The 19,167-nt window shown below is 38.1% G+C and overlaps 1 protein-coding gene across 2 annotated transcripts in view; it reads left to right on the top strand.

The window, feature by feature from the left end:
- GABBR2 (gamma-aminobutyric acid type B receptor subunit 2) overlaps positions 1 to 19,167 on the top strand; it is a 474,092-nt gene that overhangs the window by 255,969 nt on the left and 198,956 nt on the right. For both annotated transcript variants that reach the window (XM_071736906.1, XM_071736907.1), the window contains exon 8: positions 7,813 to 7,873. In XM_071736906.1, the coding sequence (XP_071593007.1) occupies positions 7,813 to 7,873 (61 nt within the window). The remainder of the gene's footprint in view (positions 1 to 7,812; positions 7,874 to 19,167) is intronic.

The raw sequence follows: 19,167 nt of genomic DNA on the forward strand, positions 1-19,167 counted from the left end.
AAAAGGGCTGAATTTGAGTTTATGAAGAACACATTTGTTAGACTTCCTTTCTACCACTTCCAAGCTTGTTCAAATCTCCATGCCCAGCAACACTTACACTCTTCTTTGCAGCTTTTGGTCCGAATTTCACGATGATGAAAGCATCACCTGGAGGGACGCAACGCTAAAGAAGTAGAAGAGGATGAAACATCTTCTTCATTATCATCAAGCACAACTGTCCTCAAGAGTGCTTTCTGATATGGAAAGCAATATAGGCAATTTCTGAAATTTTAAATGAAAGCAATTGTAAGAGTCCTAGGATTAGGAATAGTTTAGCCTAGGTTTTTAGCCTCAAAGAAATAGTAATTCTGGCACTTGTCACGAAAAGGCAAAACTACAAGTGGACTAAAATAAAAGGCTGTTAGAAGCTCACTGCATATTTAGATGAAAAAGATTATGGAAATGGAAAACTGGCTGATTTCAGTGACTGTCAGCAAGAAGTATGTATTAGAAAGTCAATGTCCTGGGCAGTTTCTGTGTACCTTGAGCTGTCTTCAGTGATATACAACAGAAAGGTTTAAAATCCTCTAAGATTTTAAATGAGACATTTCATGAATATGCTCTTGTGTAAGAGCTCATACTGAGTCAAGAAGGAAAATCAGTGTGTCTGTATTCTAGGCATGGATGGCTGTTTAGCTGATTCCAAATAATCTTTTCTGATTGGCATCAGCTCACATTTCTGCCTGTAGGGGAATTTTCAGAGATAGAATGGCCCTTTAACACTGGGAATGAGTCTCCTATCATAGCCCTTTCATAGCCAGTAGCAAGAATCACCCAAGACTGACAGGTATTTATACTTCAAACGAGATTTGTAAAGCTGTCTGCTCTTTGTGCCTTTTTTTTTTTTTTGTTTTTCCTTTTTTTTTTTTTTTTCTTTCTCATTAAGGGAGTCTTGAATTAAAGTTACTCACTTAGATAAGTCTGAAAATAATGCTCTCAGCTCTTGCATGTAAATAAGGCCAGTGTGCTCTACTTTGGATACAAAGACCTTGCTAATAGCATATGCTGCCTGCTCCTTAGATAGAAAATAGTAAACAAAGTAATCTCCTGGGTCCAGTGGAGGTGACAGAGCCTGGGCAGTGAGAAGTTCTCAGAGAGTAGGCAGTGGCACTTTCAGTCTTTTGGGTCATCATCAGAACAGATGAAATACAGCCTGTGCAGTTGTGCTCTCTGCTGGGATTAATGTAGTTTAAAGAAAATGGAAGAAATTACTTTAGACCAGCATCTGAAATTGGACTGTTGAAGAGAGAGCATGGCTGCTTAATACAATGTCCTTCAAAGGCTTTATGCCATCTCTTCTCATTCATTCTTCCAAAAGCCACAAAAAACCCAAACAAAAAAAAAAAAAAAAAAAAAAAAAAAAAAAGAAAAAATATGGTGGTGAAATATAATTGCTGTTTCTACAGATACACAGAGATAGAAACTGAAACCGTCAGGGACTCAACCTCAAAAGAACAATTCTCCACGTCACCTCAGCAGTTCATATTTATTTTTTAATATATTTATTTTTTAATACTCACTGAAAAGGGCTTGAGTTTCTAGTCCCGGTGCTTCAGACTATTTTCTCTTCTCTTGCCACCCTGAAAGACAGGTTGTTTACATCAATGTTTTTACACATACCTGTCAGAGATTCAGTTAAGAGTAAAGGGATTATTTTGCTCATGCTTCAGAGGCCAGGAATAGATCAGAAAACTGGCTAAATAGTCAGCAATCAGTTACATGTATCACTAGACTTGAAATTGTTTCTTGCAACCAGTTCCAGTCATTTTGATTTCCGAAGTATTCAGAACAGCTTCCAAAAAAGTTTTTTCGAATGTATATGTTTCATTTTAATTTCTTTCTTGACAGGCTTTTAAGCCTAAGGCTGTTACTGATGACCATGTTTTAGGCTGCCAACAGAGTTTACATGGGCACAGGAAGAAATGGCTCACCTAACAGAAGAGCTCTATTATTGGTTACAAATGATATGGCAAGAAAGGATGGCAAAGAAAGAGCATCTATCTGCTCTGCCTTGTACTAATCATAAGCCTAGCTGAATGTGTAAAAGCATGTTAATGACTGGCAAAGCATAAAAGTTTCTTCTTTCTTCACCTGCAGTGACCAGCAAAAGCAATATGGTTTGATGCATGATTTTCTGGCTAGAAACTTTTTTTTCTCACCTTCACCTTCTTATAAAGTGCTGGTACCTTGTCAGGAACATTATTCCCTCAGACGTGCTTTTGTGTGTAAAACAGAGTGCTCAGATGCTCACTAATCATACTTTTGCTTCCTGTGCCAAAACAAATGCTGTAATTGTGCTGTCTCATTTGAGCATAGCTTTGGAAAATTGTGTGCATCTAAATGCTAATCCAATGGAACAGCATAGTCAGGGCTTATCTCATGTCATTGTGCTGGCAACAGCACACTTTTTTTTTTTTTTTTTTTTTTTTTTTTTTTTTTTTTTTTTTGTAAAGACAAGAGACGACAGAGAGCACTGCTGAGATGTAGGGAAAAAATTTCATCCTAAGAAATTCTGTGTGTTCCCCATCTCATTCTTCCACTTCCCTGAAAAAAAGTGATGAAATTCTGCCCACAATATGGTGAAGTTCATATATCAACCAATTAGTTAGAAATAGAGGCACCCTTCTACAAAGCCAGGGCGTCTGTGTTTCAGTTACAGATAGCCTTCCATAATAAAGCTGAAAAAGAGTTTTAGAGAGTGCAGATGGGCAAAAAAAAAGAATACCTTCTTCTGCAAAGAAGAGACTGATTTGACTGGAACTCTGTATTTACAAGGGAATTAAGTGGAATCATCTACAAGAAGGGCTGGAAGGAGAATCTGGAGAACTTCAGGATGTCAGTCTGACCTTGGTGCTGGGGAAGGTTGTGGAGCAGATTGTCCTGAGTGTCATTATGCAGCACATGCAGGACAGCAAAGTGATCAGGCTGAGTCAGCTTAGGTTTATGAAAGGCAGGTCCTGCTGGATGAATCTCATCTCCTTCTGTGTGACAAGGTGCTCCACTTAGTGGGTGAGGGAAGGTCTGGGGATGTTGTCTACCTAGACTTTAGTAAAGCCTTTAACACTGTTTCCCACAGTGTTCTCCTCAAGCAACTGGCTGCTCATGGCTTGGATGGGTGTACTCTTTGCTGGGTAAAAAACTGGCTGGCTGGGAAGGACCAAAGACTTGTGGTGGAGTTCAGTCCAGTTGGTGAGCAGTCACAAGTGGTGTTCCCCAGAGCTCAGTGTCAGGGCTAGTTATGTTTAATATAGTTATCAGTTATCTGGATTAGGGGATGAAGTGCTCTCTCAGTAAGTTTGTAGATGACACCAGGTTGGGAAGGAGTTTTGAACTGCTTAAGTGGAGGAAGGCTCTGCAGAGGGACCTGGACAGGCTGGATTGAGGGACTGAGGTCAGCTGTTTGAGGTTCAACAAGGTCGAGTGCTGGGTCCTGTACTTGGGTCACAACAACCCCAGGCAACCTCTGTGGGCTTGGGGAAGAGTGGTTGGAAAGCTGCCTGGTGGAAAAGGACCTGGATTCCACGTTTCAGTCTTCTTTTCCATCACTGTCATGATTTTCTTCTGGGTACTTCTGTTCTATCAATTTATCTTCCTTCATCTCCACTGTCTTTCTCCAAAACCCATGTTTTTGTGCCTGGGAAACTTATTTCTTTGAGAGTATATTTTTCAGCTATTATTCCTCTGGTGCAGACAGATAGCTTAGAAGTAAGCATTTTCCCTCCTCATTTCCTGTTCCTTTTTTCCTGCTGTTTTACGTCTGCTCTGTCGTAGCTAGAACACAAGCATTTGTTTAGATGAGAATGATGGTGTTGCTTCATTAAGAAAATGTTAGCAGAGACCAGATCTTTCAGCTGTGCTTCACACCTGTTCTTTGAGCTACTCTGCTGCTGCTCTCCAGACACCAGTGTTCAGTAACCCAAATCTTTTAGAAAGTGTCATGAGAGAAAACAGTCATGGAAAAAAATCCCTTTGGATCATAAATATTTCAAATTTAAATCTTCAATCTTGAAAATCTTGACAGAAACACCTTTTCTCAAAATAGTCTCAAGGCTTGAAAAGCAGCAGTCGCTGATTCTGCTTTGAGAAAATGTTCTAGAAACATTTTATCCACAGTGGATATGTGATCACAGGTTTATAGAATCGCAGAATCATCTGAGTTGGAAAGGACCTCTAAGATCATCAAGTCCAACCCTTGATCCACTACCACTGCAGTTACCAGACCATGGCACTGAGTGCCTCATCAGTCTCTTCTTAAAAACCTCCAGGGATGGAGAATCCACCATCTCCCTGGGCAGCCCATTCCAATGCCTGATCACCCTCTCTGTAAAGAATTTCTTCCTAAAAAGGAGCATTGTTGATTTCATGGAGCATTTTAATTCTTGTCACCGTCTTCCTTCTGCTCTCTTTTCAGTATTCCAAAGGTGACAACTACTTCTTTATCCAACAGGGGGATGACAACTTTATTGCCATTTCCCTGGCATCCTCTCTTGCACCGTGGTTACATCTCTTGTGCTCAGCTCATCTCCAGCTATTGAGTGGTGCCACTGGGCTGAAACCAGAAGAGTTGTGCAGCATATGTCCCCAACTGGAAGCTTGCTCTTTTGTTTCACAAATGAGGTCACACTTGCAGAGCTTGCTGGGTTGCTCTCAGCTGTGGGATTTGATAGACTACACCATATTCCCTTTATCTAAAAGCACTGCTGTCACAGACATGATGTTTGGCAGGAGCTAAGAGGTTATGAATTACAGCTTGTAGCTCTTCACTGCCTAGAAGTTGTGGAGCCATGACCCACAGAATGCCAGCTTGCTGTTATGTTCTGTCTAGGAAAGGCATGGCTGTGGCTAAGGACTCTTGTATGAGTAAGATTGAGCACATGTAACATGTGAATAGCAGGCTGTGTGGGCTGCCTGGTAGGAAAGGAGATGGGACAGATTTAGGGTGTCTCACCCCCTCCCATCCAGCTCTTCCTGATAGCACTTGCATCTTTCCAGGGCTCCTTTGTGCTGGCTCTGGGGCTGGCCCTGGAAAGCACTTCAGAAACAACATTTCCCAGACCTGCCAAAATGATGCAAAATGAAACAAAAACACTGAATATATTTTGCTGATTTAATAGGCAAGGAAAGCTCACATAGAGACCTAATAGTGCTGAGCTAGCAGCAGGTAGGTGTAGGACAGATGTAGGAGCAACATGGGAGGGAAATACCTTCCCCTTGGGGGTTAGCAAGCTCTTATGTTTGCTGTCCTGTGGTGCTTCACCCTCCTTGACTCTTAGTTTTATTTGACTTAGTCTGATAGGGAAAATACAGAATCACAAATACACCTTAATTTCAGCACATCGTGGAACTTAAAGGGAAAGTTTTAATTCTTCTTTGGCAAAAATGAGCTGGTTTAAATTAAAATTATAGCTTCAGTCATCTTAGTTATCCCACTGCTTTTCAGGTATTTCTGTGTGCATTTATTTATATGGTTTACTTTATAGTAAATATGTAGCTCAAGAACCCCAAAATTGACTGAGATAGCCTTTTTTGGGGGGTTTTTTGTTTGGGTTTTTTTTTTTTGTTGTTGTTTGTTTGTTTGTTTTGCTTTTTGTTTTGTTTTTATACTCACAGTTACTTTTGGAACTGGTATGGATATGTAGGCAAAGTAAGTGCAGCTCTGATTGAAGTTTTGATGCCTGTGTACTGTCACTGTCATGGATTGCACTGGAAAGTCCTGCTTTGAAGCTTCTTGTTGACATGGGTTTTGTTGATTTTACTTTTGAAAACAGATTTTTTTTGCTGGGATACACATGGGACAAGTAGCCAGTTATAATTTCTCCAAATCACATTTTTTTTCCTGTTAATATCTGTATGTGTAACATACAAACTTCATAATTTGCAAACAATACCTGAGGTAATGGCAGAACTCATTAAATCGTGTTTAGAAATTGTTACTCTTTTTAATAGCACATTTTACTTTTTAGTATTTTGCCAGTCAGCTTTAATGAAAATAAACCACTGTGATTGAGTAATTTTGCAGGTAAGAAGGACATTGGTCCATAACTGTCATCAGCACTATCCATACCTTTATTTGTCTAGTGCTTAGATCAGTATAATCCACATAATCTTAGCAGCAGGAAGTTGATAAAAACAAATACTTCCAAAACTGTAACTCTATTTGTATTGTTTAAATCAATTTTTTTTACATTTATTCAGAAGATTCAGATCTGATTTATGTTTTGTTGATAGTATCAGAACATGTCATTGAAAATGTATGTATTTATCTTTAGTTGAGAAATGCTTGTGGTGTACTTCTGTCCTACTGAATGATGAAAATGTGGATGATTTTATAAGAAGCAATGATAATATTGCAAGCCAGTTGCTCTTGGAATAGAAAATTTCATGAGCTGGTATATTATACTATCAATAATAGATGACAGTCTTAGATGACTGTCTTCATAGATGATAGCAGTGATTCTTACTGTGTTTATCTGTAAGTAGCACTCTAGTAGACTACAATTTACAATCTTATTATCTTGTAATAAAAGAATAAGACTAAAAAAAATTAAAGTAAAAGGCAGTAAATTTAAAGTCAAATGAAAAAAGTAATTTTTCCACACAGGGAAAAAAGTAACTCTAGAAATCTCTGACACAGGTCACAAAACCAAGAATTTAGCAAGGTTAAGACTGGATTGACCATATAAATATGTCTGCAAGATGCTTGCACAGCATGTCTACAAGTCCTTAATACTTTCTATTATTTTTTACTTAAAACAAGGAGCCACTTAAAACAAGTAGCCAAATGGATTATGATGTATTTCCAGCAAATGAAGAGATATTAAATATTACTTCTCCAAACCTGAAGAGATCCTGATGCCTTCAGATCAGTCCCTTAGTGACGAGAAGGGGTTATTTATTGTAGCCTTACATGCTTATAATTTGATTTCTCTTATCCTGATGTCTGCAAAAGCAAAGATTAATGGCTATCATAATAAACCAAACTGAGGAGGCAGTAAAACAGCAATCTGAATTGGCAGCACTCAGCACTCCATTGTGGGTTCAAAATATTAAAAAAACTTAGCATAAATGAATGAAAACCCCTTTTTCATACTTAATAATGAAATATAGCTCAAGTAAGCAAGAAATTTCAAAAGAACTTTTCCTAATTTAAATCAGAAAGATGGGATGAAAGGTGGGAGTAATTTGCCAGAGTAATGTGAGATGTTTTCATCAGTACATGAATATTATTTTGAAGAGTGACAATGAGTAGCACCAAAAAAGAGTAATACTGACTTAAAGGCATTACATTTAAAAAGAATAATAGGTTGATGTAGTACAAAACCAAGACACAATAGCTACACATATCCATAATCATTGACATAAGTAGACAATAGGCCATTTGGAGAAGTATTTTCTTGTGAAGGGTTTTCTTGTGTGATCTTTGGCAGCTATTACATATCCTTGATAAAAATAGTGACACAGTGAAAATCAGTTCTTTGCATATCTATCATCTGAGATTCAATAATTTACCAGCTTCATTGTACCTCAGTTTCCATCATTAAAAAAAAATGGGCAGTAACACTGGTTAGCATTCTAAGGCAATTTGAAATCTGTGGAAGAAAGCTTTGAGGAGGTGTTACTGAGTTTTTTTAGCATTGGTTGAATCTTCTACCTTCACAGTTTATACCTTGCTTGGGTAATTTCAATGGTGAATGGAAAATGATTGCTGTGCTAATGAAACTATGTTGGGAGAGATTTACAAAACTTTTAAGATATTTATTTATTTTTATTTAGGGTCAAGTTGTTTTCAGAAATGGAGAGAGGATGGGAACCATCAAATTTACACAGTTCCAAGGTAGGTTGCAAACTATTTAATTTTCTTTATTTATGCCATTTCAAACTTGTGTGCCAATTGCATTGCTTTTAGCACATTTTGAACATGTACAGTTATTTTGAAAAGATCCTGCTTGGAAGATGCAGGAAGGTACTTAGTAAGTTTTGCAACCTGCTTAATACACTGTGGTTTGAACCCTGAGTGATCTGAGGTATTCCCAGGTATTTCCAAGAATTTTTCTAGAAGAAAATCCACATATTTGTGGAAGCTACTGACATAATAGCCAACAGCTGTTGGAAAACTCTACTGATCATCTAAGCATCCACTTTTTAGTACAATTGTTTCTGAAAACTTGATTAAAAGAGGAATTTAGAGATAATTTTGCCATTAAGTTCCTTCAAGTTACTGTTTGTGCTCCCTGAAGAATAATTTCTGACATAATAATAATTTGTGCTTGGCAAAAATCACTTCAGGAGTCAGACCCTCAGTGTGCAGAGGACACAAACCACTGACCCCAAACCCTGGAGACAACACACTTCACAGTGAGACTTGCCAAGCCTGCTGCATCCTCTCAGCCTGGGCTGCTCCTGCAGGGAATGCTCTGAGGATGATCAGGGTGAGGATTTCTGAAGGGTCATTTGCAGCTGGGACGAGGCACTGGATTGGGAGAGTTTTCCACATAAGTGGTGATTCCTAGGAGACATGTTACAGATTTTTTCTACAGTTTGTAGAATGGGATTCATGTTTTTGTTCCTAGGCTGAGATAAAACTGGAGATGCTTGCATTGGGATGGTCTCGTGAGATGAGTAGTGAGTAAGCTGGCAAAATGTTAGTGAGAGAGCATGAGAAAGCCTGCACTCCCTTTGGCTACAGGGGATCAGTTTAAACATAGTGTGCTGACCAAGCTACAGAGTCTCCTCTCTTAAAAAGAAGTTGTCTGCTGTCTGGGCATTATTATTAATGAACAGCAATGCTGTGGGGGGGATCTGTCACCCATCCTAATTTACTGAAGCAATCTTTGGGCTTGCTCTTGCCTTCACAAGTATAACTGATGCCATTAACTCATATTCTCTGGAGAGTCCACTGAAACTTCGCAGATGTCATCTCATGAGAATAGAATTTAGAAATTCTCCCTCAACACTAGTGATAAATATTGATTGCTTATTGCTTATACTGCTGCTGCTTCTTCATTCTCCTTCACATACTCCCCCCCCCTTGTTTCATAGTAGCATTGCTTACAGTCACATGAAAGAATAATGAGAAAACACTGTAAAAGGGATTTTATGAGAGTTATTTATTCCTTCGAAGTCTGAAGGAGCTCTTACATGTCACACCTAAGGCAGCTGTGTGTACTCTTCTAGAACATCTGAGAGAGGAGGAAATTTGGCATGTTCCCTCTGAGCATTAAGGATGTGATTTGGGATAATGGGGAGGTGCAACAAGTATCTTCTGAACTAATTTGGAGGAGGAATACAAGTCGAGAATAGCTGATTTTATATCTATTTTTATTTCCAACCATTAAAATTGAGTTTCTTTATAATGCTTCAGTTTTACATCAGATGCTATTTAATACCAATGGTCTTACCATCAGTTGAAGTACTGCTTGGTCAATGAAAACATTTTATAATTACTTGCAATTAGATCACTGAATTTCAGAACGGATTCAGGCACCTACTCGGGATTTTGATCATCAACCAAAGGTTTCCAGTTTGCCTACAGGAAAAAATACCTGTGGAGAAAAAAATCCTGTGGAGGAGAGGATCTGTATTAATTCTCATAGAAGCAGTAGTCTGTCAGCACATTTGAAGCCTGATCTTTTGTTTTGTGTCTTCCTAATTTTGGAAATTAAAAAATTGGCGAAAAAATAGATGAAAAATACAAATAAGGAGCAGTACAATATAACAGAGATGAAAGTCATTCTACTTAAAGTAGTATATCTTTTTTTAACTATAAATGATATTCTAAGCATTAACAATTTTTTTCTGTCATTCTTTCATCGGTATTGTTATTATAAAAGGGTTTTATATTCAATATTGCAGTATAAATGTAGAAATTATTAATTTGTTCAAAAGGATTCTACATTGGTCAGGAAGCTTTCTGAAACATTCACATTAACTTTTAATAAATCTTGGATGATTGGGGAAGTTCCTAATAATGGAAAGAAGTTAATTAAATCCAGTAATTAAAATGGTAAATGGGCTTTCTCCTTGTAGTTATTGCTGTTAGGTGCTGTCAAGCCTGAGACAGATATGCAACACAAGTGTTTTGGTTTGGGTTGGGATTTTTTTTTAGAATATAGTACAAATCACAATTATTCCTAGGAAAAAAACAGTAATTATATTGTAGTTATGAGCATAGCATATATTAAATGTATCAGTAGGTTGTGATCTGAACATAATAATTGGGGATCATAAACTGTAGTGTTCTCTACCTGAAGAGCCATTTCTTTATTTACACAGGTTTATAGTTTTGTTAATAATTTGAATCAAAATGCACAGTTATTGCAAATAGTTCAATGCTGGAAAAGGAACCAGGTAAACAGGTATTCATATATCAGAAGTATGAATCCTTGGCCAACAACTCTGTTCCTCATTTGCTAGGGTAGAAAATCAGCTGGGTAGGCTCAGGAGCTTCATTTTCTGTCCTTTGCTGGAAACTTTGGTGTTAATGAGACTACATGCAAACGTTTTGGCTATGGTAAAAGCAAACAGCCGTGTCTGCCAGAGTCAAAGGAAAACAAGCCTGTGAGGGTTGAGAGGGGAACTAGAGTATGCCTGACACGCTGTGATGAAATTTTGAATGGCTGGTTTAATACTGCATCTAGATACAGTTTTTCCCAACCTCATGCTGGTCATGTCTCTTTTTCAGCTTCTGTGCAGCCCGTTAGTTTTGCAAGTGGTCAAACAGATGGTGCCAGAGATAGCTGTGACCGAACTATTTACTGCTTTATAGATCATGAATACCAGCCAGGAATGATTTAGTATGCAGCAGAGGACACAAAGCACATGTAACAGCATTTTCTTGCCCTACCTTACTAGCAAATAAAGAGCAGTCTGTCAGTCTAGCTCAAAAATCCAAGCGATGTTTGAAGCTGGCATCCTTCCAAATGACTGCCAGTTTTTCCATGGGTGCAATTAGAGGACTATTCTCATTTTCAGACACGTAGTTGAAGTAGATGGCCAAAATCTTTTGGCTCCTGAGAGCTGAAAGAGGTTCCTGGCAACTGTTGTGTGCACATCAAGGCAAAGGGAGGGTAGCAACAAAACTGAGATTGTAGATTGCTGTGATATGGGAGGCTGCAGAAACAAATAGATACCTGTCCTTCCAAGCGTTTCACTTTGGCAGATCTTTTCTGATTTATCTGTCTGGACCCTAAAAGGCACCTTGCTTTCAGTCATATTCCTATTTCTGTCAGGCATTAGAGAAAACCTAAGGGACTTCCGCACTGGAATAGATTCAAAAGGAAAATTAAAACTGAATTGTAAACAAGTACCATTGAAATGTGCATAAATCATGCTCCTTGTAGATAGGAGCAAAAGTCTGTGGTACTGTATGTAGAGAAAACATAAAGAAAATGGATGCTTTGTCATTGTGTGAAGAATTTAAGAGTTTCAGCTCCTTTGGCCAAGTAATATGATGCAGCATTTATTAGTGTTGAAGGCTGGTCTTCAACAAGCAAGAGGGAGAACATGGCTTTTCAAGTGTAACACTGTTGGTCTTCTTAGAAATGCCTTACTGAATTTCTGCAGTAGAAGCCCCAGATACTCCTCTCTCATTTTTTATCGATGGAAACAGACAAACAAATGCCTGTCTACAGTCAAGAGCAAGGTGAAAAAAGAATCCATGGTTGCTTTTCTGGAGTCTCAGTTCATCCGCTTAGTTCTGACTTGTTTGCTGTCATCAGCTGCTTCAATGAAGGAGCAATTCTTCAGAATCACCTGTGTCTTGTTCTCTAGGAGCATCAGTCCAACCCTGGAAATTTTTTTTCTATTATTCTAAATACAGTCCAGCAGACTCTACTTTTGATTCTACTTCTCTTGGAGTTCATATAAACAATGGGACTAACTGCCTTTGAATTTATATCTTTTTGTATTTAGGATCCATCCAGTATATATCCCAGAGAACCAGTTCATGGATTTTCTTTCTGTGGTAATGTTGGAGTAATATAATGCAGGAAATATTTAGTGACATCTCTGAAAATTCAATTTTTAAATATCATATATCTGTAATGTGTTGTTAAATGCCCAGAGCCAGTGTATTCTGATTTCTCTGCTTCTACAGCATTTTTACAAAGTGAGAATAAAATCTCCTTCAAAATACTGTGCTTTTTTAGAGTTTGAGGAGTACCTTGAATAGCCACTAGTGCCACTTCCCTCTCCTGTTGGCAGTGATGGTTTTTTTAACAGTTTGATGGCAGCATCTGTATGAAATTACAGGGTGTTCAGAAAATTGATTTCAAGTTCCATTTCAATGAAAAGAATAATTTCTTCATACAGAGGAATCCACCAAGTAGAGTTCTGAAAGGGTGTGCCCTGAATGTGGAGTCACTGAATATTGTCACTGCTGATTAAAAAGATGTAGTAGAATGTGTAATTATCAAATGTAACAATGGTCTCTGAGGGAGCCAGCAAGCTCAAGGGGAATAGACAAAGATTGAGAAAGATATTAAAAGCTGGAGAAGTAATCAGGAAAAACAAGAATGCAGTTTATTTAGGTCAAATGCCTAGTGCTGCTTTGGGAATAAAGTGCTACACAGATGGAAAATGGGGAACAATTCACTAGGCCATAGTTACACATGACTAAGAGTTACACTGGGTCCCAGGCTGAACATAAACAAGCAAAAAAACATGAAAAGGTAAAAACCCCAAATTCTCTGCTGGCATGAATAAATAATAGTGTTCTTTTAATCTACCCAGTGCCAAAACACTACAGCTAACTACTGTGTCTAGTGCTTATTTGAGGAAAGTGTGTAACGATGACAAAGGACTGAAAGTGGACCTCATGAGGAGAAGCAAGACATTCAGAAAGGAGAAGATGAAATCCATTAGAGAAGATGAAATACATGACGATTGTCACTAAAATATTTGCTTGTCCTGCTCTCATTGGCTAGATGAAGTAAAGGGCTTAAAAAGTAACAGTGCAGATTTAAGCCCCAAATTAGGAAACCCTCTCTAATGAAAATTATATTTAAACTCTGAAAGGTGCATAAAACCTCTGAAAGTTTTGAAGTTAAACAGCCCTCTGGAGTGGTGTGTTTACTGTGTCTTTTCCCTGAAAAAAACATGAGACTTTTATTACATCTTGAGGTTGCTGCTAGGTCAGCTGTATCCAGTGATAAACTATTGCCCTCTATATTGTAGGCTATGGGATTCTGACACTACTTACAAGAATCTGTCCACTGGATGGTACTAATGCCATTTGTTGTATTTCTTTGAATTGTTTCTAGTAAGAGACTTAAGATAAGCATGAAAACTTAGAGTGATGGTGAGGTCATTTGGAGGTGTAGTTATAGGTTTAGTTTCTCTTCTAACACCAGTTTTGTGGTTTTGGTTGTTTTTTCCTTTAAATTCAATGTGTTAATTGAAGTAATTTTGGGGTCTTGGATCCCTCATCCGTGTGAGGATCATAACTACAAATGAGATACTGTTTCAGACCCTCAGACCCTTTGTCTTCTAGTCTATCAGTCTTGATTTTTTTCCTATGTTGTAGAAGATTTTTAGGAGGACAAATAATGAAAGTCATTATCCAGAGATATGTATATCATTGTTATAAATAGAATGAGGTTAAAATTACAGTTCTCCTCAGGCAAAATTGAATTAAACCCAGGATTGCCAAATTATGATAACTCCTCTAATAATTTATATCTAAATAGCTACTGTAAGTGCTGCACCCCCCCCCTACTGATTATGTGCTTTAAAGTAGAAACTCCCCATCAGTTCTTGATAGAAAGATTCTTCTTTTTAACACATTCTTCTTGTTTTTAACACATGTTAAAAAACCCACACTGATAATTAAGAAGTCTATCAATATTTCTTGATTTTGGAACTTGAAAACTTTTCCCTTGTCTGTAGGGATTTGGATTTGGAGTGGGATTTGGAGTGCAGAGGTTTTGGTAGCTGAGATTTTGGTGTTTCAGTGCCTAATGCTGCAATACCTGATTCTGTTTGGATCTGACCATAATTAGTTGTATGTCTTGTGCATGAAGAATTGAAGTTTTGGGTCAGGTGATAAATTGTCCAGCTCAGCATCAGCCTGGTAATGGCTACTGAGCATATGTCACTTATGGGTATGTGTATTGGACTATGCATGTATGGAATTGGTTTTTTCTCTATTATAGAATCTCAGTGCTCAAAAGCAAGCATTTTCATTACTTTTAGACCTGGAGGTTGTACTTGGTTTAACAGGTTTAACAGTTGTATGTGGATTTAGTCTTTAGCAATTTATTATATCTTTCACGGATCCATTTAAACTTTTGGCCTTCAACACATTCAGTGACAAAGAGTTGAAAAAAATAATTGTACATATAATGACTTAAGCCCTTCCATCTGTTTGCTTTTATTGTCAAAACCAGCTATCTCACAATTTAATTTGGCATACCCTGCTTCTTGTAATGTGAGAAGCAGTAAATAATTGTCTTATTTTCTTCATCTCATTCCTGTTTCACAGATCTCTCCTCTCAGTGACTTTTAGAAATTCAAGTCCTTGTTGTCCATTTAGTTTTTTCATCTAAAAGCTGTTCTATATTTCTAATCCACTACCTCTGATACTCTTATTCCCTGTTTTGCAAGATTCTGAGAGCCACCAGTAGCACTGAAACATCCACCTCCATGCATCACACCATGGAATGACATCTCCATTTTATTTTAACTGCATCCCCAAGATTCTGTTCTACTACATTTAGGCCTCTTAGCCTCTCACCAGTGAGCACATCACTAATATTTTTTAAGAACTTGCCAGAGGAAGTCTAAGGTCTCACTCCAGATGCTTTTATTTAATTAGTACCAATCACTCTGTATACCCGATACCGTTTTTCTCTTGTATGCTACTCTGTACCTTACTAGCACTATCACCTGTCATTTTATTGTTGTCTCAGACTCCTTCATACCAGTCTCTCTGTCAGATGAAAGCATAAAGGAGACTGTATTTTTGTATATGTTCCTATCTGTTTTCTCTTTTTATTGTCAGATTATTTTGAATACATTTCCTGTTCAATTTATCTTTTTTTTTTCCTCCCCCTCATACCTACTAGCAGTGATGTTTTCCCCTGAGCCAGGTATTCCTCTTGTATTCTGATGTATTGGTATTACTTAATATTAACTGTGATTTTTGTTTCTTGTTTTGTTTTTATAAATCAACATGGAATATTGTAGTGACATTCAGGTACCTAAGTTGTGCAGGTACACTTCCCAACTGGAGAAAGGACAAATAAAAGCTGGAGAAATTTGGGGGTCTCTTAGGGCATTACTTATAAAGAAAGATTAAAGGAGTTAAGTGTGTGGAGTTGCTGGAGTCACCTGTTCATTTGGAACAAGCAATATTATGTGGCTACAAGCCACAAGGCTTGGTTGTCACGGCAGCTTTTATTGTTTTACCTGCTCCAGCTTTAAAGTGCTGAACTGGGGTGCTGCTGGCAGTGTAGCAACAGTAACACGGAGCAGATGGGGAAACTGGGAATCTGCCAAGGAGCAGAGTGAGTGTTTTGGTGGGTAACCTTTCCTTTGGGAGCCCAGCTATGGGAGACAGCAGCTTTGCAGCTCTCAGCATCCTCGCCAGCTAGTTTAAGTCTAGCTGGGTCCTCCTGTGCCACCCAAAGCTGCAATAAGCAAGAGAGAGGCATGAAGAACTGGATTCATTATTTTCCCCCAGGCCTGAGAGGCAGGCACCTGCCAGGAGCACAGGAGACCTACTTAGCACTTTATGTCTGTGCCTGTGCTTTGTAGAGCACTTCATCCCTTGAGAGGTGGTTTGCACCGTGCAAATAATTATTACTGGGGCAAGCACACACAATATAGAAATAGCTGCATTTTTATAAGATGCTAGTTCAGTTCATCCTGCCTGCTTTGAGGTGCAAAGTGTTTCATAGGAACCGATAGGTCTCTTTTGCTATATTGTACAGAAGTGTCTTAGGGCCTAAATACCAAGAAAAAGGACTAAGTTTCAATAGTAACAGCAGTAGAAAAAAAAAAGTTGAAAGCAATAGAAGATAATTATAAAGTAATTTGTCTCTCCAAAATTTATCTGGAGTATCTGGCCCCAGCAAACAAGAGAAATCAGTGCCTCCCTTAATCTATGCTGTCTGAGAAAGATCTGAAAGAATTGTCACCTGTCTTTTCCAGAGCCCTCCAACTCTTACTACAACTCAAAAAATAATCTTTTTTTAGCAATCTATTTTCAGAATCCTACCTCTACTTGAATTAACTCATTTGGATGTTGCATTTCAGATCATGTACAAAGCTGTCCCACCTTTTCAGCACCCAGTCCTCTTAGTCTTGTGAAGAGTGGCAGAGTCTCTCCCAAGGGCTGTGGAGTTGGCCTGACCTGCTGCTCTCTGCAGAACTGTGAGCTGGCAAGGCTTTCCCCTCAGCATCTTGGAGAGATGCTTTTTTTCTTCAAGGAGCTGTAGTACATTTTCCACAGGGGAATAAAGAGCTAGAACATTTACAAGAAATGCACCAGATTCTGATACGCATATTATGGGAAAATATTTTGTTATTTAGTAGAGAATGTGGTCTATTGCAGTCTCATGCCTGACCTGAAGTTCAAATATTTCTGCAAGAGATAAAAACCTGTGAAATAGGACATCTTTAATTCTTAATGAGTGGAAGTGAAGAACATGAAGTTTATTTAGGTCACTAAAAGGACACAGGTTTCTTACTTGATATTAGAACATTCAAACAGACAAAAAAATGGAATATTGTTTGATAGTCTACTGTATCAGCATGTAAAGGTTTCTGTAGCTGTAGGCTAGAGAAACTGAGAGAACATTATAACACCTGACAGATCTTTAAATCAATTAAATTTTATAGCAAAGTTTATTTGACAAAAACTTCCTTTAGACAACTACTTCTGGTGTGGTAAGCAATATTATCACAATGTTATGAGAGAACAGAGATGACAGACAGCTGTCACAGACAAGGGAGGTGAACAAGGACACTTTTTAAAAAACAGTGAAGAGAGGTTTGTTTACTGTGTAGTTGATCAAAGGCAGTTGTGAATCCAAAAATTGAATCCTGTGCTGCAGAATTCATGCAGACCTTGGTATTAAACCTTCGAGAGGACAGGAACAGTATTAATCTAGATATTAGCTCCTTGTTAAGGGCACAAAAAGACTAAATCGCTTTTCAAATTTACTAGTCTGTCTTTTTGTATCCTAACCAGAGTTTGGTTTTGTTCTGTCATTACAAGTGCTAATGTAATTCGAAGTTGTAGCTGATCATACAGTCATTGTATTGGCACCTTGTTCTCTAAGCTGGCATTTTAGTTTCTGTAAAAACAATCTGTTTCAATACATCATTGCTGCAATCTGCTTCAGTAATTAAAGGATTCTGATGAGGCAAACAAGGTAGTAGAAAAAGAGCATATCCAGTTTATAGATTTAGGAGGAGAAAAACTTATTCTGAAGGGTTTTTTTCCTTCATGTCTGACCTTAAGTAATACTCTGCAAGAGTACAGGTGTTATTTATTTTCTGGCTTGAATCATGGTAATTAAAATAACTACATTAAATTCATTAAATTTCTGTTTATTTTCAGTAAATCTTGCTGAATTGCTTGAACAGGAATATATCAACCTCACTTTCAAAAGAAACAAAGTAGGGATGCCAGTTCAGGAAAACAGTAGCTTTCCATATTTTTATTTCCAGTGGCAATATAGATCCTTTGTAGTCATACAAGATGACTGGAAGCAAGCTCGTTTTCTGGAGTTCTTTCTTGCAGGCGCTGGGAGGCAAAAAACCACCCCAGATATTTAGGACTTAGGCAAAAAAATCTTTATAAATCTTACTATGGACTCTAGTGTCCCCTTGACACTGAAACAAAAGACTGGGTCATACTTTTCCTACTCTGGAATAACTGGTTCAAAAATTGAACCTAAAGGCAGAACATGACTATGGACTATTGAGAAAAATGTCTGCCTGTTATTCCATCCATCTTGGTATTTGTGGAGGACAAAGTGGAGGACATGTATAATTTTTTTCTTTAATGGTTGTGGACGACAAGATATGAATTCTTCATAAATAATTTCAATAGATAGATCTAGTGCATCTACCTGTAAAGAAGTGATTTCACCACAGCTGATTTAGCAGTGATTTAGTTGAAACTACTGCCAAAATGAAAAATGCATTGAATTAATAGTGTACAGGTAAGAATGATAGTCAGGCAGAGGAATATGGAACTGTCATTTGTGCAAAAAACTAAATTTTATTTTATATGATCCCTAGTCACTGACACAAATCTGTTTAATACCTCACTGTGTTCTCATTGTATTCCTCCTCCCCTTTTTTAACCTTTATGCCACGTTTTTCCTCCTTGAGCTGCTTTCTGCCTATATAATTCAGAGCTATCCAGGCCATGCTTGACCTTGACAGACTGTGTGCAATCTTTGCTCATTAATCCTTTATGCAGGAGATATAAATTACATATCTCTATACAAAAACATATATGTTTTTTCATAGGAGATAAAATAATAATTTTCATTTTACCAGATCTGGTCTCATTAGGTGGGCTCAGAAGCCCTGCTTGACACGGAAAACACTGGAGCACTGGCACATGTTCCCTGCCAGTGGCTGGGCCACTGCAAATCATCTCGGGGCTACTGATAAGGGCTGGTTTGCAGAAGGAGGAAAAGAGTAATCCCTCACTGAAAGGGTATGCTCTGAAGTTCTCCTGTGCAGTGGCTTTTGCGCTGAGCAGGCTGGATGGCTTCTGTCTGGAAAACATATGTTCCCATCTATTATAAAGCCATGGCGTATCTTTGTCACAATTAAAAGAATGCTATAGGTCTCAAATTAATAATACAGACTCTCTGTACTGGCCATTTTAAAAGGCCACGTTATTTATAAGCCCAGTGGGGCAAAGAACTCCACAATCATTCCTGAAGAGCATTAAAATGGAAAGCTGAGTTCGCCACCAGAAGATTCCTGTGCTCCTTATCCTGCAGGTTGGAAAGAACAAGGTGTTTTTTATGTAGAGAGACCCAGATCCTTTAGCAATCAGTTTTACTCTTACAAGACTTCTTGGACCACATAAGTTACAGGATGAGAGACACAGAACGTGCAGGGCTGTTGCACATTCGTAAAATGTTGGCAACTCCAACAGGC

This window comes from Heliangelus exortis, chromosome 2 (genome assembly GCF_036169615.1).
Source record: "Heliangelus exortis chromosome 2, bHelExo1.hap1, whole genome shotgun sequence".
NCBI lineage: Eukaryota > Metazoa > Chordata > Aves > Apodiformes > Trochilidae > Heliangelus > Heliangelus exortis.